Source organism: Hypomesus transpacificus, chromosome 9 (genome assembly GCF_021917145.1).
Source record: "Hypomesus transpacificus isolate Combined female chromosome 9, fHypTra1, whole genome shotgun sequence".
Classification (NCBI taxonomy): domain Eukaryota; kingdom Metazoa; phylum Chordata; class Actinopteri; order Osmeriformes; family Osmeridae; genus Hypomesus; species Hypomesus transpacificus.
Genome location: NC_061068.1, coordinates 16,577,176 through 16,598,524, shown reverse-complemented (window position 1 = coordinate 16,598,524; position 21,349 = coordinate 16,577,176). Strand labels below are relative to the sequence as shown.

General features: G+C 40.5%; 1 protein-coding gene across 1 annotated transcript in view; it reads left to right on the top strand.

Annotated features, from left to right (window-relative positions):
- Positions 1–1,184, top strand: part of lhfpl4a (LHFPL tetraspan subfamily member 4a) — a 41,174-nt gene extending 39,990 nt beyond the window's left edge. The window contains exon 2 of the mRNA XM_047024565.1: positions 922–1,184. Within this exon, the coding sequence (XP_046880521.1) occupies positions 922–1,184 (263 nt within the window). The remainder of the gene's footprint in view (positions 1–921) is intronic.
- Positions 1,185–21,349: the final 20,165 nt, after the last annotated feature.

Sequence of the window (21,349 nt, the reverse complement as noted above, 5' to 3'; positions counted from 1 at the left end):
GTGTGTGTGCATATGTGTGGTCTTCTAACCTTATTATGGCTGACTGTTGTTCGGTTTTCAACATGAGTTAAAAGCAGGACATGTTTCAGGGAATGTTTCAAGCGAAGGTCTTTTGCCTATGCTCAAATGCAGCGTCAGTGTTCTGGCTAGGCCCCACTGGGTCCTGGATGAGATTGTAGATGATTGTCAGCAGAAACGCACTGTTCCCCCTCACCCTCTCTTTTCCTCCTCTTACTACTGTTTTGTTTCATAGCATGTGTCCTTTCTTTTCTTGTATCTGGTCTCTCTCTCTGTCCTTATCTGGTTCAGTGGAGGGTAGCAGATTTGCCTCTGCTCAAGAATAAGGGCAGAGAAAAAAGAGATAAGGGGGAGATGCTGGCAATGCAGTTCCAATGTACTTGCATAGCAGTGTGAAATGAAAAATAATCTACTTTCTTTCCTGTCTTCCCTCCTTTTTTTCTGCGTCTGTCTTTTTCATCTCTCTCCTCAACGGCCCTCTTTGTGTTCTGCCAATCCTTTTTACCATTGAACCCCCATCACTCAATCTCCACATCCATACAACCCTACCCTTATCTTACACCTTATATCCAATGCCCTTATCCAAAACCGGTACTACACCTCCCTTTTACACTCTCTCCTACCACAATATTTTATTGTATAATATTCTTCTCTTCCGCCCCTCTCCTCCCTTTTGATTCCTCCTGTCATCCTATCTTCCCACTTCCACCATGTCCTCCACCTCTTGTCATCTTGCTTCTCCACTTCTACCCCCTCTTCCACTTTTTCCATGTCATCCCCCTCCTACACCTCTACTTCATCCCCCTCTTCTTCCTCTACCCCAACCCCGTCCTCCGCCTCTACCTTGTCATCCCCTTCTCCCACCTCTACCATGTCACTCTCAACTCACTCTCCTTCCCACAGCTGTGTGTCTGGTCCTAGGCTGCATGATCTTCCCAGATGGTTGGGATGCCGAGGTGATCCGTGATATGTGCGGCGAGGAGACGGGAAAGTACACACTAGGCAACTGCTCTGTGCGCTGGGCCTACATTCTGGCCATCATCGGTATCCTTGACGCCCTTGTTCTCTCCTTTCTTGCCTTTGTGCTGGGTAACCGGCAGAATGACTTCCTACTGGAGGATCTCAAATCCGACAATAAAGGTGAGGCTCTAGCTTGGGCAGGCTAGGCTTGGGTAATATTAGCAGTTGATCGAAGTGAAGTATAAGTTTAATGTGTTTATAGATAGGAAAATAATGTTCTTTTTTAGCTATTAAATGTTTTTGTACATTTCAATGCAATTTTCTTAAGATTTGTTGTTAGGTTTCCTTCTTTACTCAATACCTCCATATGGTATTACTAACGAGCAAGCTAATAATCTGGCCTGGAAAAGGTATGATGTGCTTTAAGTCATTGGAAACAAATGGAGAGAACCTGAGACTTTTTCTTCTCAAGTCAGGTGTCACTGGGTAGTATTCCTGATTCCAGCCAGGACCAATGTTACTTCTTTGTTAAAGTTCAAAATGGTGATGGTGCTTGGGGTGGAGTCTGTGGTACAAGCTTCAGGGGACATATTCATAAATATTTGATCTTTTATTTCAGTCGTTCCTCTAGAACGGATTATGGTGTTGAGCCTATTTCATCATCCAATCATCCATCCATTCTTTGTAAATTCTTTCTGTGTGTGTGTGTGTGTGTGTGGGGACGACAACATTGAAACATTGTTAAATAGGAAATACAAAGTATACAGTGAGGGATTTTTGGGGGGATCCCCTGCTACTTTTTTACGTTTTCCCACTGACAAAGAATTTGTCAGTCTATAATTTTAATGGTAGGTTTATTTGAACAGTGACAGACAGAATAACAACTAAACATCTAGAAAAAAATGCATGTAATTTTTATTTGCATTTTAATGAGTGAAATAAGTATTTGACCCCTCTGCAAAACATGACTTAATACTTGGTGGCAAAACCCTGGTGGCAATCACAGAGGTCAGGAGGAATTTTGTCCCACGTTTGGCAACTCAAATCTTCAGCTCCCTCCACAGATTTCCTATGAGATGAAGGTCTAGAGACTGGCTAGGCCACTCCAGGACCTTAATGTGCTTCTTCTTGAGCCACTCCTTTGTTGCCCTGGTTGTGTGTTTTGGTAGCCTGACGTTGTCATACTCATAATTCTAGTCAGAATATGAGTCTGAGAACTCTCCGTTGGGCTTTGACTACGGGGCGTGTTTCAAACGAGCCTGGAAAACAAATGCTTCTTCGCTCAATTGGATAGACCTACAACCAATCAGAGCAACGTAATATGTTGTTTGTTGAAAACAATTCAACCCAAGCGCTCTTTCGTGACGTTGTTGATTACTTTACTGTTGATCATCTGTCCATCATCGTATAAAGCCCGCCCTGGCAATTTCATTGGTCCGCCCAGATTCTGGTTTTCTGTAGTTGGTCCCCAATACGAGTAGCCTGACGTCATACTCATAATTCTAATCAGAATATGAGTCTGAGAACTCTCCGTTGGGCTTTGACTACGAGGCGTGTTTCAAACGAGCCTGGAAAACAAATGCCTCTTCGCTCAATTGGATAGATCTACAACCAATCAGAGCAACAGAGTATGTGACGTATGTTAAGCGCCGCATAGTTGTTGTCAACAGAACTAAACTGAGAGGGAGCTAAATCTTTACTGACTAAACTGCAAGCAGACTTGAAGTATGCTTGAAGAATGAATACAAACGATTTTTGCCGGTGTTCTAAAATTAATTTAAGGGTAGTGGGAGTACTTGTTCACACGGTCAACCTTTTTGAGCGAAACAATAAAGGGCAATGCATACACAAACAAGTTCTCCGTTTAGGATTACAACTCCACAAAAGAAATGAGAAACCACAATGGCCACTGGGTTTTCATTGTGTCCCATCTACTTCGCGACCATCGGGGCCAGCTGATAAATTAAACTGTTACCGAATCCCGTAGGAAAGACGGCAAAAACATATTTTCCATCGACAAATGCTTTGATTGCGTCTCTCTGTTCCTCTTTCAAAATTAATGCGCTGTCGATGTCTTCTAAAACAGATTTGATGGCAGAATCATAACATCCCAGATCTCCAGCGGTAGCCATGTTTGTTCAAAACGAATTCAACTTAAGCGCTCTTTTGTGTCGTGGGTGATTACGTTACTGTTGATCATCTGTCCATCATCGTATAAAGCCCGCCCTGGCAATTTCATTGGTCCGCCCAGATTCTGGTTTTCTGTGGTTGGTCCCCAATACGAGTAGCCTGACGTCATACTCATAATTCTAATCAGAATATGAGTCTGAGAACTCTCCGTTGGGCTTTGACTACGAGGCGTGTTTCAAACGAGCCTGGAAAACAAATGCCTCTTCGCTCAATTGGATAGATCTACAACCAATCAGAGCAACAGAGTATGTGACGTATGTTAAGCGCCGCATAGTTGTTGTCAACAGAACTAAACTGAGAGGGAGCTAAATCTTTACTGACTAAACTGCAAGCAGACTTGAAGTATGCTTGAAGAATGAATACAAACGATTTTTGCCGGTGTTCTAAAATTAATTTAAGGGTAGTGGGAGTACTTGTTCACACGGTCAACCTTTTTGAGCGAAACAATAAAGGGCAATGCATACACAAACAAGTTCTCCGTTTAGGATTACAACTCCACAAAAGAAATGAGAAACCACAATGGCCACTGGGTTTTCATTGTGTCCCATCTACTTCGCGACCATCGGGGCCAGCTGATAAATTAAACTGTTACCGAATCCCGTAGGAAAGACGGCAAAAACATATTTTCCATCGACAAATGCTTTGATTGCGTCTCTCTGTTCCTCTTTCAAAATTAATGCGCTGTCGATGTCTTCTAAAACAGATTTGATGGCAGAATCATAACATCCCAGATCTCCAGCGGTAGCCATGTTTGTTCAAAACGAATTCAACTTAAGCGCTCTTTTGTGTCGTGGGTGATTACGTTACTGTTGATCATCTGTCCATCATCGTATAAAGCCCGCCCTGGCAATTTCATTGGTTCGCCCAGATTCTGGTTTTCTGTAGTTGGTCCCCAAATACGAGACCCTCCAGACCCAACTTCCCGACCAAATTTTTTTGGGGGCGGGGAGAAGTTGGGCTGGCAGCCAGGCTACAATACGAGACCCTCCAGACCCAACTTCCCGACCAAATTTTTTTGGGGGCGGGGAGAAGTTGGGCTGGCAGCTAGGCTAGTGTTTTGGGTCATTGTCATGCGGAATACCGATCCACAACGGTGGGGCTAGATAGCTAGCAGTGCAAAGTTACTTTATGTTATGAGACTGAAATTAAAAGTACAAAAACCCCACCAGGAGCACTGAGAACATCAGCGACCCTGCACCATGCATCATTTCTGTTAGTTAACATCTCTGTACGAATACAGAAACGTATCAAACAGGGCTGGGTATGCAGCCACACAGACAGTTTGTCCTTCATCTTGAAACTGTGAAAGCTAAAAATGTTTTCCATGACCAACGGTTGCAACGTTACAAGACACCGAGCGGATTGGCCATCGCTCGTGAAAATTACTCCTCATTTACATAAAGTGGAGAAAATCTCAACTCGAATCGCGTGAATCGTGTTGTGTAGCTACTCACTATGCACCACGCAAGCAATTCGCCTGGCTCCATTGAAAATTAATGGAAAGCATTGCGTCGCTCGCATCGCGTTGCTGTAGTGGACACTCACTGTAAGAGTGTGCTCAGCTCGTTGTCCCTGGGAGCCAGAGATCTTTCTGATTGAGATGGGGTCAAATACTTATTTCACTAATTAAAATGCAAATCAATTTATAACAATTTTGACATGCGTTTCTTTTTTTGTTATTCTGTCTCTAACTGTTCAAATAAACCTACCATTAAAATTATAGACTGATAATTTCTTTGTCAGTGGGCAAACATACAAAATCAGCAGGGAATCAAATGTTTCCCTCACTGTTCAATCAAGTTTAGCTGACGTTGTGATCAACAACGGTAGACAGTGAGCATGTGGTGTGTATTGTGTTGCCTTAATAAATAAATAATATCCTTCATAGCTCTTGAATTCTATTGAGGAAGTTTCCATGGTTACGTGTTAGATTCCAGCAGGATAAGATGGCGGTTGCTCTCTCTCCCCAGCTACTTGGCACTCTGCATATGTGGCTGTTCTCTCTCTCCCACTACTGTCTCTCCATCTATTCCTTCTCTCTCCTACCCCTTCACTGTTGCTCTTTTTTTTCCAGCTCTCGTGTTCACTCCTTATTTCACTAGCTTTTTCTCTTTCTTACACAACCTCATTTTTCTATCTCTATCGGTGCTCTTTGTAGCATTGGTTGTGCTTAAAGGGGTCATTGACTGTTTTTGGGGGGTATTTCACACTGTTCCTTAAGGTCTCCAAATAGGGTATGTAACATTGGTTGGGTTGAAAATGGCCCAGGTGCTGTTCTATGCGCCCATATGCACCCTGTGAATTGGCCCTGTGGAAAAATGAGAGGTTTTCTACCTTTTATGGTATGCTCATGAATATATAGATGAGCTGCACGCTGATTGGTTGGTTTACAACGAGTGAAGCTCCGGAGCAAAGACGCAACATGGCCAACAGCACTCACTGAAACATCGAAGGTGGAGACTTGAAATAAAAACGTACAATAAACCTATTGTGTCTACACAACACTGTTTTCAACAGATTGACTAGATATAATTTGAAATGATAACGTTAGTTGTTTCCACTTCTGTTGTGGAAGCAAATGGGATCGACTTCGGTGGGGCTTAGGTCTGACAAATAAAATATAACCTGACAAAGAACGTGAAATAACGTTAGCCCCCTTGCCAATAAACTAAATCAAGTTCAAGTCTCTTATTGTCAGGTACACAGAACAACACGAGGTCAGACTGGGCACTGAAATTCAAGACAACGCAAGCACCTGGCATAACATAACATATAAGTACACAGAATATAATTTACATGTATGCTAAGCTTAAATAAGTAAAACTAAATATACAGATAACAATAAATAATTCACTATACTAACCCTGAATACTAAAACTTCCTAAATATACAGATAACAATAAATAATACACTATACTAACCCTAAATACACATAAAACCTATTACAACCCCATAACCTATTCTAACCTAGGTGGAGTACAGTGAGTGCAATAGTGCAAAATTACAGCTGAAAGTGACAGTGTGTAAAGTAACTATTAAAAGGTCAATCAATGACTATGTCAATGACCATGCAGGAGCCTGATGGCGAAGTACAGTGAAGTAAAGTAGTGCAATGTTACTGATAGGGCAACCAGTAGCTGAAAGTGACAGAGTTTAAAGTGACTAGTGTGAAAGTGAGTCAATGTCCATATCAATGTCTATTCAGAAGCCTGATGGCCCCTGGGTAGAAACTGTAGCCCAGTCTGCGTGTGCGCGACCGGATGCTGCGGTAACACCTGCCAGAAGGCAACGGGGTAAAGAGACTAAAGGATGGGTGGTAACAGTCTCTTAGAATCCTGCCAGCTTTCCTGAGGCAACGTGTGTGGTAGGTGTCCTGTAGGAATGGGAGCTTCATCACACATTCAACCTATGCTAGATAAAGGCAGGATACGTTAGCATTGCTAATAGTTGTTAGCGACAAAACCATACTACAGCTTGCGGTTGGGATGAACATAAGGTCGGAACAGCACCTCTTTTCAGAAAATCATGCTTTACATTGTCCAAGGCCATGACTGCTAAAGTCAGGTTTGTGTAGGTTGTTTAAGGTGTAGGCACTGATAACACAACGATGCATGTGCATTAGAGACGTAAGAGAGTCTACGACGGTGGCTCATGTGCACGCTTAAATTCAGTTACTCTGACTAAAATAATTTGTTACTAAGTCATTACGTGTGTACAAGTCTGCTTGACATTACAGTCACGCCATTACCCTATTTGCTCTACAGAGAAAATGTGACGTTTCAACTGAGGACCCACCACGATGAAAGGTCTGACCAAGTGAGTAGCATGTACCTGCCGAGCCAGAGAGCTGCAGTTTCAGGACCGCAGTTTCAGGACCGCAGTTCGAGGACCCTCGTTTTATCTGACAGCACCACCTAGCGAACTATGGACCGGAACAAGATCATCAATATTTTCCTGCAGTAGTGAATGTAGGTTACGGCTCAACATTAAATTTTAACAAAAAGAAGAAGAGGAAGTGATGTAGCTTGTTTCATAACAAGATGGACAAGAATCAGAGTCTAATTTAAATCACGTGTGGTTATGTGTAAAACAATTTTGGCAGAGCTGCCAACTCTCATGGTTTCGCTGTGTGACACACGCATTTCAACCATTTCTCACGCTCTCACGCCACATCTGGTATATCTCACGCTGAAAAGGCAAACAAGTAGCCAATCTAACGTTGTAAACAGTAAGGGACGACGCGCAGGTTAACGGAGTGAAGCAACATTGACGTGCAAACAGCCATGTAAACTCGCCTTGTCTCTCCCCCCACTCCATGGCAAGAGTTACATTGAGGGGGGGGGGGGGGGTGATTGGTGGTTAGGGTTAGCGAAAACTTTCCCCCTCGCACCAAATCTCACGCCAAAGTTTCTGAAAAAGTTGGCAGCCCTGTTTGGTGTCTTGAATTGGACAATAAAGTTAATGTTAGCTAGCTAACTGATACTTTGTTGTTGACATCATTTCACGACACCGGAGTGGTTTTATCCATAACCACACATGATTGACATTATCTACTTTTACCTATGAGCTACACTGATTGCCAAACATACAACTGTTAGCAACCAAGTTGAAGACAGAAAGTACTGTTTGTGGGGAAAACTGCTTTGGTTGCACTCTTTTTGGTCTTTTGGTGGTTGCAAAAATCTAGAAATCCTTCAAAATGTTGCTCTCAACAGAGGTTGGATGGGATGGAGGGAATGATGGATGGAGCGATGCAGGTGTATTTGGTGGAGGGGTGGATGGATGTGATACTGAGATTATTATTGCTTATTATTGTACATATATTTTAAATATATCCATATCTGAATAATCAAATTCTCCAGTTTCTTGCCTCTCCCAAACCATTCAAATAGCCTATCTTGTTGCGATCTAGTGACACATACAGTAGTATATTTTGTCATCCAATTCGCTACGTGGCGCTGTCAGATAAAACGAGGGTCCTAAACTGCGGTCCTGAAACTGCAGCTCTCCAGCTCTGCAGGTACATACCAGAGCCCGTCTACGGAGCGCCTGTTCACTCCCTATTAAGCTCCATTGTGAAAAGCCGGAAGTTTCCCGAGAGTGGTAGTTCTACCGTTATTAGACATTCTCTGGTACATACTATCGGACCAAGGGGCAACCTCCGGGGCAAAAAAATACAGAAGTGGCTTAAAGTGCAATTCCGCCGATGGTCGCCAGGGGCTGGCCAAAAAACGGTGTCTCCAATTGACACCCATTCAAAAATCACAAACTTCTCTCATGAAGTCCAAAACATTTGTCCACAATTCATTATGGTGTCATTAGCTAGATTCCCGTCTTCTTATCAGTGTCCTGGTAGTCCATCTGAAAATAATGAGATCATTATGTAGGTATTAGGCCTCAAAGATCGGTATATTTAGGGGCGTGGATGGCTTGATTGACAGGTCTACAAGCCAGTAACAAAGAGGAGAAAGGCCGTTAGCGAGGTGGGCATGCATCATGTCCCTTCTCCCTTCCCAACTCTGCCCTCTCATCCAAATTTGGTCACCAGGAAGTGCAAAAATTGAGGCTTCAAAACAGGCTTTCACAAACCAATGGGTGACGTCACGATGACTACATCCATTATATATACTGTCTATGGTTCTGACGGATTGCATTTTCATGATTTAATTGTCCCTAAATGAGTGTGGTGACTTGAAAATGGAAATGCGATTGACAGGGGAAAGGAAGTTTCAAACCACTTTTGAAAAGGCGGTGTCGAATGCCATTTTTAATTCCATTTTCAAGTAGTTAGAACGTGCATTTTATTTTTAATTGACATTCAATACTAGATTCTAGGCTACATTGTCTATATTGCAAGTGGTGGGCATAGATCTTTTTTTTAATCTAGATTAATCTCACTGTAATCTTGGAATTAATCTAGATTAATCTAGATTAAAATGGTTCATTTGAATTCCGCCAAAGGCATTCAGAATATGTGTGCTCAGGGGCGATTCTATGATCAGACCTTTAGGGGTGCTCAGCCCCCAATGAGAATGTGACATGAATACAGTGCCTCGCAAACATTTTAAACCCCCTTGCTAATAATTAATACATTTATTTACTATTACGCAAAATATAGAATGAATGAAAAAAACTAAGGATGTCCCTTTCTTCATGAACTACCAGCATCAAATTATATTACATTTACATTTAGCAGACGCTCTTATCCAGAGCGACTTACAGTAAGTACAGGGACATTCCCCCCGAGGCAAGTAGGGTGAAGTACCTTTCCCAAGGACACATTTGGCACAGCCGGGAATCGAACCAGCGACCTTCTGATTACTAGCCCGATTCCCTAACCGCTCAGCCATCTGACACCCCATAGTAAACAATTATATATATATATTTTATTTTTTACTCGAATTTTTAGGGGTGTTGAGATGAAATGTAGGTGTGCTTGAGCACCCCTAAAAAGGGTCTAAAATTGCCACTGTGTGTGCTACCCAAATAATGACGAAAAGTAAGTCTTTGAGAACGGGTTTCTCAAGCCAGATGAGCGAGTAGATTAGTTAGCTTGGCTGATAGAGCTGTGCTGACGGGTTTGCCTCAGTTGCACTCAAACAGTAGTTTGACGACGACTCTTCCCCTGCGCTACATCAGTGCTTGACCCGGCATCTTCGGCATTAGCTAAGGGATGCTTTGCGTTTAGGTGGTATTTGAGACTGGAAGAACTCCTACAGTAAACTAATTCCGCATCGCACAAGGTGCAAACAACCTTGTTTTGTCGAGGTTTCCATTGGGAAGCTTCTTAATAATACATTTTTCCTGAAGCAAACCCGGCGGCTTCATAGCTGCATCCATGTAAGCACTCCACGTTTGATGTGGTAATTTCATACACATGTTCAAAGACTCGTTCTCGCCCCCTACAGTGCAATTTGGCTAGATATACATCCGCGCTAAGATATCATTGTGAAAGTCATTGTAGCTTGCGTAGTATAGACCCAGCTCCCAATCCAACTTTGAGAATAGATTAACAGGATATTTTTTTATTGCCCAATAAGAGTCTCACGTTAACGCAGCACAATAACACCGATAACGGCCACCACTAATTAAAATGTTTACATTTTCATTAACATTTGAATAGTCTAAATGTAAAGAGGGGTACGTCTTTTTAAATGAAATGTCAAACCGTCATTCCATTTCAATTTTAATAATGTTATTGAACGCGACATTGAATGTGACAAGGCAAATGCAATTTGGATTATCATATTTTCACTTGAATATTGTCTCAAATAACACCAACAGGTACAGTACATAAAGAGACTCTTAGTGCAGCTCAGTCAACTCAAGATGGCTGATTCGAGAGCAAAGAGAGCAAGCCAAACTGGCAGGGAATTATTTTTTGGAAATGTCGAAATGCTTATGCTCATCCTACGCCAGGATCCTGTTTGTTGACTTCAGCTCTGCCTTCAACACCATTGTGCATCCAAATTCCTTGTTTGTGCAAACATTCATGGCGAAGAAAATCCCTTCTGATTCTGATCTACCTACCCACCTTCTGACAGTAGTCAGGCAGTAGTTCATGTGTTTCTTTTCCAACCTCCTAGTCAAGGAGGAGACTTGGTGCTGTCCTTTTGGGGTGGTTGTACTGAGGTTAAATTGAGGGGTGCCAATAATGGTAGCACACATGGTTTCATAAAATTCTTTTTTTCTGGAAGACATGTTTTTTTCTCTAAATATATTCACTTAAAAAGTAACATTAAGCTAAATTACAAAAAGGTGAAAACATTTTCTCATCTTTTCCTAGGGGTGCCAATCATTCTTGAATTGACTGTATATGTCCCCCCTTAAAATAAACAGTAGGGTCATAAACTAATGTATGATAGAATATATGGGAAAACAATGAGCAAAGACCTGACTTATACACAATTCATTCCTTTTGAAAGCTATCTCTTCGAAAAAAGAAAAAAAATCTACAGATAGCCACTTTTTGTGTACTTGACTATAGCTTTGCTTGTGTCCAGTGGATCGTGAATGAAACTCCCTCTAATTTTCAGAGCATCCCATTCCACTCTCTCAGATAGATATATTCAGTCATTCAATTCAGTCTTTTGGGACAACACTTGTATTCAACTTCCTGCAACACAAACTCATTTTGAGTGCCAACATAGGCATTTTTGAAATCTTTGGATGTACAGTGCCCTCCAAAAGTATTGGAACAGTGAGGCGAATTCCTTTATTTTTGCTGTAGACTGAAAACATTTGGGCTTGACATCAAATAATGAACGTGAGACCAGAGATCAACGTTTCAGCTTTTATTTCCAGGTATTTACATCAGGATCTGATGCACAACTAAGAAAATATCACATTTTGTTTGAATCCACCCATTTGTCATGTGATCAAAAGTATTGGAACAGATATACTTAAAACATATTTAAGTGAATAAGACTTAATATTTAGTTGCAAATCCTTTGCTTTCAATAACTGCAGCAAGTCTGTGACCCATTGACGTCACCAAACTTTTGCATTCTTCCTTTTTGATGCTTTCCCAGGCTTTCACTGCAGCCTCTTTCAGTTGTTGTTTGTTTTGTGGGGTTCCTCCCTTCAGTCTCCTCTTAAGCAGGTAAAATGCATGCTCTATAGGGTTTAAGTCTGGAGATTGACTTGGCCAGTCTAATACCTTCCATTTCTTGCCCCTGATGAACTCCTTTGTTGTTTTGGCAGTGTGTTTTGGGTCGTTATCTTGCTGCATGATGAAGGCTCTGCCAATCAGTTTGGTTGCATCTTTCCTTAAATTGGCAGACAAAATGTTTCTGTAGACTTCCGAGTTCATTTTGCTGCTGCCATCATGTGTTACATCCTCAATGAAGATTAATGAGCCCGTCCCAGAAGAAGCCATGCAAGCCCAAGCCATGACATTACCTCCACCGTGTTTCACAGATGAGCTTGTGTGTTTGGGATCATGAGCAGTTCCTTTCTTTCTCCAAACTTTAGCCTTTCTATCACTTTTGTAAAAGTTAATCTTTGTCTCATCAGTCCATAAAACTTTGTCCCAGAATTTTTGAGGTTCATCTCTGTACTTTTTGGCAAATTCCAGCCTGGCCTTCCTATTCTTCTTGCTAATGAGTGGTTTGCATCTTCTGGTGTAGCCCTTGTACTTTTGTTCATGAAGTCTTCTGCGAACAGTAGATAGTGATACCTTCACTCCTGCCATCTGGAGGTTGTTGCTGATCTCACTAACAGTTGTTTTAGGGTCTTTCTTTACAGCTCTCACAGTGTTTCTGTCATCAACTGCTGATGTTTTCCTTGGTCTACCTGTTCGACGTCTGTTACTTAGTACACCAGTAGTTTTCTTCTTCTTCAGGACATTCCAAATGGTTGTACTGGCTATGGCCAATGTTTCTGCAATGGCTCTGATTGATTTTCCATCTTCTCTAAGACTCACAATTGCTTGTTTTTCACCCAAAGACAGCGCTCTGGTTTTCATGTTGTTTTCACCTCTGAATACAGTCTGCATAGACAAAACCTATCTTACCCAATCTGAACCTGAGTGTAGACATTCAGTGGTATTTATTGATTGAATAATGTATGTAATAGGACACACCTGGGCAACAAAACACACCTGTCAGTCACATGTTCCAATACTTTTGCTCACGTGACAAATGGGTGGGTTCGAACAAAAAGGTGATATTTTCTAATTTGTGCATCAGATCCTGATGTAAATACCTGGAAATAAAAGCTGAAACGTTGATCTCTGGTTTCACATTCATCGTTTGATGTCAAGCCCAAATGTTTTCAGTCTACAGCAAAAATAAAGGAATTGGCCTCACTGTTCCAATACTTTTGGAGGGCACTGTATGTGTAATGTATGTCAGGTTTCTTCATACATTTTTAATCAACAACAGTGCTGTGTAAGGAAGGTAACTCAAAGTGATTCTCGTTCTGTCTTTACAGATTTTGCGGTGTCCAGGGTAAGTTCCATCCTCTGTACTGCTGTGGTTTCTGTGCTGTTGTTTATTTTGGTGGCCATGAGGTATACGTCTTGTATAGCAGTTGTGTGCTAGCCTGTGGATGGTTTAAAGCCAACCTTTTTTGTTCAGGTGTACCTTAAGGTTAACAACTACAAGCTCCAACACCTACCATGTTAAACTTGCGTGTGTGTTTCCCTTAGATAATTCAACCTGGTCTGATATACAACCACTTAGGCTTCCCTGCCCATCCTTGTGAGATGATGCGTTTTGTCACATGAGCCGGTCCTCGCTAAGTGATATTCCACAGTGATTCCAGTCTTCCTCATCCCTACCTTGAGGGGACAGGGGGATGAGGGGGGGGACAGGGAAAAGACAGAAAAGGCAGTAGAGGAGGGATGGTTTAGTTGAAAACAAGAGGTGGTAGCATGTTGTATTAAAAGTCCCAGGGCAAAATTGTTCTCCCAAAGGAAGAGGCATAAAGCGAATGGAGAGGAGACTCGAGAAAGGCTTATTTTGGGGGCCTATGTCGGCCTCGTACACACCCCAGGACCCCCAGGCTAATATGTGTACTCCAGTTTAAATATGAAACAAAGAGAAGAGGAGGAGGGTAGGGTAAGGCTAGCCCAATTACCAGCAGAGCCTGTGTGGAAATCTAAATTACATATCCTCTCGAATCAACAAATACGAGACGAGTTGTGCATGTCAAATAATTAATGAAGATTGTTAAAAGCAGTGATAACGCTGGAAATGCAAGGAAAAAGTATACGCCTTTCTTGTTTTCACCATATTTAAGAGCTGTGGTAACTAAACGTGCTAGAACTAGAGAGTTTTAAATGTCTCTCCACATGAAAAGGGAATTGTACTTTAAATATTTCATGCTGATGTATTTTAGCAACCGTTTTTTGCGTCCCCTCACTTGGAAATGGAGGGCTGGTTGTTATTGTTCTACAAATTACTAACTCAAAATGGAAGGGGTGAGGTGAGAAAGGAGTGAAATTTGCTCGGTATGTTTATCAGATGCATCCTATGCCATTGAATTCTGACAGAATGCTGAAGTATAGGTATACAAACTGACCGAATGGAAATCTGCGATTTCCAATCTGCACATGGAAGGAGAGATCAGTCCTTTCGGAATTAGAATTTGTTTATAGCTGTATGTGTTTAATAAATTTACAGCTAGAATCCACCAAACTAAATGTGAAGAGGACATATCTATTTTTGTATTTACTTACTTCTGCCCAAGGGAAATTCTAAATTCAATCTTGAAGCAAGAGTGTTTGTTTATGTTATGTTTGATTAACGAAACAACAATATGTGTAGTCCTACTGTTTATGTATTCAGTTTTGAAGCAATTTTTAAGATTACTTCAGAAGATTTAAATCATATATTCAACACACATGTATTCTTTGTGTGATCATGAAGAACATATTGAATACATTAATCTATGGTAGAAAGGTAGTGTTATATTAAATGCACTAAATGAATAACGCAATATTCCTCCTCCCCAAGCTCCACCTTTGATCCACCCTCAGGATGGATGGAGTAAGGACTAATCAGTTTACCCATGACTTTTCAATTAAACAATGTGCAAGTGACCCTGGCATGTACTTTTTACCGTCCAAAGACACGATAACAACATTAATATTGCTCCTCTGTGTTAATTGCTCCCTTGTAAAACCTGTATTGATGTTAAAAGTTGTTAAAAGTTTTGCGAACCTAGTCATGTTGGCTTGAATTTAAAAGTATTCAAATAAAAAAATCCCACCCCCTCCCTTTTAAAGCCCCTCCCCCAAAACATGAATGTGCTGCCTGACTACTGCCGGGAGGTAGGTAGACAGAAAGACAAGTAGCCCATCCAATCATTGCATTCGGTCCGAATACCATCCAATCATTAAGTTGGGTCCACCCTAAATGGTAAATTAAAGGTACATACTCATATTAGATTTTTCTCCATTATCATTGGTATGTAGCCTGGCTGCCAGCCCAACTTCTCCCCGCCCACAAAAAAATTTGGTCGGGAAGTTGGGTCTGGAGGGTCTCGTATTGGGGACAACTACAGAAAACCAGAATCGGACGGACCAATGAAATTGCCAGGGCGGGCTTTATCCGATGATGGACAGATGATCAACAGTAACGTAATCAACAACGTCACGAAAGAGCGCTTGGGTTGAATTGTTTTCAACAAACAACATATTACGTTGCTCTGATTGGTTGTAGGTCTATCCAATTGAGCGAAGAGGCACTTGTTTTACGAGTTTGGTTGAAACACGCCCCGTAGTCACAGCCCAACAGAGTTTTCAGACTCATATTCTGACTAGAATTATGAGTATGACAACGTCAGGCTAATTGGTATGTGTTGGTGGTTAAATCCATATCCATAGTAGAGATAAACGGCTGATTAGTGATATGCATACTTAAAGGTCGGTGCTCTGATCAAGCAGACGATTTTTACCTACCTACGTCCGAGTTCCATGTCATTAACTGTTTAGCGCTCGAGGTTGTATACAGGTAACTACCTGCACATTTCTAAATTGGAGTCAGATATTAATGAGTCAATCTCCCCGAACATCTAACCGAATTGTTTCACAGCCGTGGACAAACCCAAGCGTCTCCGGCCTTACAGTTTAGAGGTAAAATCGATAAACTACCCCAGGCGGGTCTACCGCAAGCACACTTCGAAATTGCTCCAGAAATTATACTCCTCTAATTGACTTGTTACTTTAATAGTGATTCTATTACGAGAAAGCTGAAAAGCTTAGCCTACTTGAAAACATTTTTTGTGAGCACATTATCATGCAATATGCTGATATTATGATATTATGATATAACATTAATTTCCCTTAGGGGACCACCTAATAAACCTTAGTCTAACAGTTGTATAGAAAGAAATACTATCAGAATTATTGTGATTAATTTAACCAATAGCACCATAAAACACATTCTGAAAATCACTTCATGCTCCCTTTTCATTTTATGTATTTCAAATATAGCCTAATAAAACTTATGAAACAGTCTCATAAATAGAAGAAGAAAAAAATATTCAACATACTGACATTTATTGTCCAGGGATTCAGCACGAAATGTCAGAGAAAATATATTAAGGTGTGACCTTTAAAGGCTATTACAATTGTATGTTTTTCTTTGTTTGTTTTTAGATGCTTTCATATTCCACTTATTTCTAGCTTGCAGTGACTCATATGTCATAGCCCTTTACACCATGTTCCCCATGCATATCCTCTCACAGCATTTCATCTGCTGGACCAATAGAGTGTGGGAAAAGATTACATTGATATGTTGATAATAACAACTGTAAAAGAAGATCAAGATAATTTGATATGATCCGTATCTAGCAATCACTTTTCCCTATCATAAGCTTTACTAGAGATCTCCAGACCTGGGTTACGAATGTAAATGTTGTGGGGGTGTCCCAGAGCTTGCATTTCAAAGAGCTTGAGGCACTTTGTTGTAACTGACAGTTGTCACCTAGGCCCATATCACTGCTCCACTGGTTTCAAGTGCATGCATTTAACATTATATTTAAATAGTAATTGAACGGAATTCCATTCTGCACCATTTGATATATGAACACCATACATATTCTAATTTCCAATTGTGAGCTACCTCTGTGACATTGCTTGTAAAAAAGGTATAGCCTACAAATACTATTTTATTTTATTCATGTTCAATTCCTGTGTTTTTTCTCTTATTAGTATTTATTCTGACCACAATTAAAGTTCAAAGTGTTCCGGCAGGCTTACAATCTTGTTATTGAGTCTCAACCATTCAATTATATATACATATTTGACCTTGCAAAACAACTACACTATTTGATGACTTGTCTGAAATATTATATTTGTATTCCAGGAACAGTCAAGACAAACAAGCATTGCAATTCATGGAATGAATTCCAAAATACAGAATGTCAACCCCTGAACTTTGTGTGTCATCCCTCTTTATTGTTTTTAGATACACCCTGAATCTTCTTTCCTCTTTTCTTAAATTCTCCACTTTCAAAGCTTATTCTTACATTATTCTCTGTTATTGTTTGACAGATTGAAATTCGGGACTCCAAGGATTCACGGTTCGGCGTGCAACGTTTCCGTTGAGCATCCACCTCCTCCTCAATCTCCACCTCCTCCTCAATCTCCAGTCTCGCTTTTTCCTTCTCCTCCTGCTCCATTCCCCCTTCCTTCGACCTCCCCAACCCTCCCTCCTAACCCTCCCTCCACCCCCTCCTCCCCAACCCTCCCTCCTAACCCTCCCTCCACCCCCTCCTCCCCAACCACCCCCTTCTTCCCATCCCCACCTTTCTGCTTTTCAGGTTGATTCCCTTGATCTCAGTCTGGAGTGCAATTACTGCACCCAGCTGATTGTTATATAGAACTGAAAAGGAATTATATATAAGAGAAACAATTTGTCCGCTTGAAGAAACATACATTTAAGAGGAAATACATGTTTAGCTTTACAAAACTCTGGGATTTTTTTTAAGTATACACAGTATTAGGATCACAATGTTCTTGTAAAGCAAAGTTAAGAATTTAGCATATAAAGCTTGTAAGGAAAAGTATTCTATAAAAATACAAATTTTTATTCAAAGTGGGAAGATACATTTTTTGCTTTTCAAGGAAACATCATGAAGTGCATATGTGCAAGCACACAGGTGCTACTTTGAGATACATAATAAAATAAAAAACTAAACAACATTTTTAAAACAAAGGACTTTTGTACAGGTACAAAGTAATTTTGAAGTTTGTTTTTTTCAAGATTTTCAACATTCGTCTTTGTACATGAGATCAGATTCCAAGAAATAAATGAGGGATATGTGTAAATAAGATGTTTCTATGGGAACAGGGTAAAAAGACTAGCATTAAAGCCCCAAATATAATATCCAACATCCTAAAACACTTTGGAGTTACCATCCCCCCTACACACACTCACACAGAAAACAACCACACACACAGTCTGTCTTATTCTGGACAGATACATGGAATATAAGGACAAATTAGTTTGTATGTGTTGAACTACATTCTCAGCTCCAGCAACATGTAAAAGGGGTGTAGAAAGTAAGGACTGAGCTGACTCAACCAGGCTTTAGGACTGAAAGATGACCCTGGTCTAAGATCCATCATTTAATTTGAGATACTTTTTGTCTCTACTCAAGGTGTTTTCCTTTCTTTACCTACGGTTTTGGGCCACTGGGTTTTGTTTGTGCATCCCTAGCACAAGGGAAGGCCCTGCATGCTGCATTTATCTCAGGCTTGCAAAGATAAGGCTTGCTCAATGCGCCATGCCCTCCAGACACAGTGAGTGGAGTGTTGCTTAGTCCAAAAGGCAGCACTATGGACTGAACAGACCTGCCAACGTGGGCGTATCTAGCCCTATTTTGGGGGGCTGGAGCCCCCCCCCCCAAAAAAAAGTAAAATAAAAAAAACGTTTTATTTTTCATATTTTAAATACAAATTTGTTAATTTCTCTTCCTAAAACCCACTAGTAGACACAATTTAAAAGGATATTTTCAAAAATGTCTTCTGATGGAACATGCCCCCAGACCCTCCTAGATTTGCTGGGTCACAGGAAAAATAACAGGTTTTATCAAGGGGCTTAGCCCCCCCAAAAGTGGAAACCTAGATTCGCCCCTGCCTATCAAGCACAATTCCAAAGGCCAGGGTGTGAAGCTGAGTGCCCATGAGTTCCTCCTGAGAATATTGACCACACTTACGCATTGTCAGAAACTGTGCTGTTCCACTCCAGTTCTATAACATCAACACCCAACCACATCTTAAGGTTCAAAGTGAACAGGTAATAGTTGTAAATTCCAAAGTATTTAAAATAAGTATTATTTAAGGATAAATAATTTAAAGATTCTCACCTTGAGACGTCTGTAACTGGCTGTGTAGTGAGTTCAGTTGCACAAAAATCTACACTAAATATAATATTAAGATTAAAGTTATTTGTAACTGAACATTGAAAACATTTTTGGGGGGGATCCTTGAATCTTCATGTTTGCAGATCAGCATATTGTCTCAGGAATGTGTAACATTGGAGTCAAATCTGGGTAAGACAAGATCAATGTGAACTACAGTAGTATGTTTCTTGAGGTCATAAGACTTGAAGTGATCACAGATCAGGATTTCTCCCAGAAGTGAGGGTAAATTTTGGACAAAATAACAAAGCGGCTTGCCAAGTCCTATAGATTTGTTGTGGTAAACTGTGGTTCAAGTGCCCTATTATGCCAATGCAGATGTCTCTTTTATATTTCTTGGTGTCACCATCTGCAGGTCAGTGAGGTTGACCTCTTGTACTGCTACACTGTCATAATACCTGGACAGACAAGTGTGATGGTGGAGAGGGACTGCTACTTCTTTGAAAGTGGTAAACTCGTTCTGTCTGGTGCTTTCCCATCCCTGCAAAGCCTCCTACACCCAGGAACGTCCTAAATCTGGCTTTGATATTTGACGTGGGGGCAGTTGGAGCTGTAGCAAATGAATGGAGGAGGAAAAACGACCATGGAGATTCCACTGCAAGGACTAGACAATAACTTCGCCCCCTTCTCCAGCCCCTCAAGACCCCAATTAGTTCTACAAGTGAATATTTGTAAATCCAAAAATCTATGTTTCCTTGGTATTTGTATCATTTATATGTATCAAGTGGTAATCATTGTGTTTTTGACAGTTATTTTCATTTTTTTCAGCAAAATCGTTTTATGTGCATTTTTAAGAAGTTACCATTTTGAGAGAGATTTGGGGACTAAATACTAGGGATGGTATGTTAGGCTGTTGGAACAAATAACTACAAAAGGATTAGGGTACACCAGAAAATATAGGGGAAATGTGTCTATATGAATATAATGTGCTTAATAACACTTGGTTTAACTTTTTTTGCCATGTCTGGTGCTTTTTTCTGGTTTCACTATGCATTTTTACAAATGCTGCCTACGAAATAGTGTGTTGTTTATTATTTTATTGAAATATTTATTTTTGACATTCGGTGGCTTTATATCTCCATCTCATTGTTAACATCTATGCCAGGTGCATGAGAGAGCTCCAGATGTTACATTTTCTCTCATTTATGCAGTAATGAAATTGGACAACATGACTTTTAAATTAGTCTGAGAGTTTTGTATCCCTCCAGATGACTCATACTGCTCTGGAAAAAAATGAGAGACAACTACAACTTTTTCTTTTATTAAAAAAAAGTTGAGAAAGACAATTGTGAGTGAGGAACAGAAGGGTAAAATTTAAGAGGCCACTGCAAATTTTACCCTTCTGTTCCTCAAAATTGTCCTTCCTAACTCTTTTGAAAATTTAAGAAAAAGGTGCAGTGGTCTCTCAATTCTTTCCAGAGCTATATATTAGGACATGTTCAAGTGGAGTTTATGACATGGTCACTTTAGGTTACTTCCTACTACACCATCACTTTACTTCAATCACCCCTAATAATGTTTGTTTCCTGTTAGTCTGCAGGTTCTATTGTGCAAAAACAAATTATTGAAACTTAATGGAGTTAAACCATTTATTGATTTGAATGTTTAATCCAATGTGCATTATACGTTCATTGGTTTTATTTATAATTTATTTTCCCCTTTTTGTTATAGCTGTAATGTTCCTTTCTATTGTAATGAGATGCTGTTATGCCTCTCACCGTTATGAAAACAGAATGTTTAGGCAAGATTGTCACAGAAGAGTCCCTCATGGCAAATATTGTCACACACCAGTTTAACATCGTTGGTGTTGTTGTGTTAGAGAAAATAAAGGAAATAAATGAATGGAATATCATGCTATTTCAAAACTGTTATTTTACTTACATTATAGCATTCCATTGTTTAAATGCTATTACATGGTATTCTAGTGATGTTTACTGTTTAATAGTTGTAGAGTGTACAGTGTTTTGCACAAAGTAGATTTGAAGGAAGTAAGAGGGTTGTTGCTGTTGTCAACGTGTAAACAAGTTTCACTTTAAACAAGTTTCTACAACAATTACAGCATTTCTAAACCAAAAGCGGAGCGACCATGGATAAATCATAACACCATCATTATTTGGGGATATGGGAAGCTGATGCAAGTTCCCTCGGCGAACGGCTGTGACCTCCCCACGCTACTGTCTTTATAGGGTTTATTTATGCTGAAAAAAAACACCCCTCATTCCCCCTTAAGTTATGGTAGCTGACAGACCATGGAATCCCCCAAATTAGATGAGCAAAGGGAGAGAGAGAGAGAGAGAGAGAGAGAGAG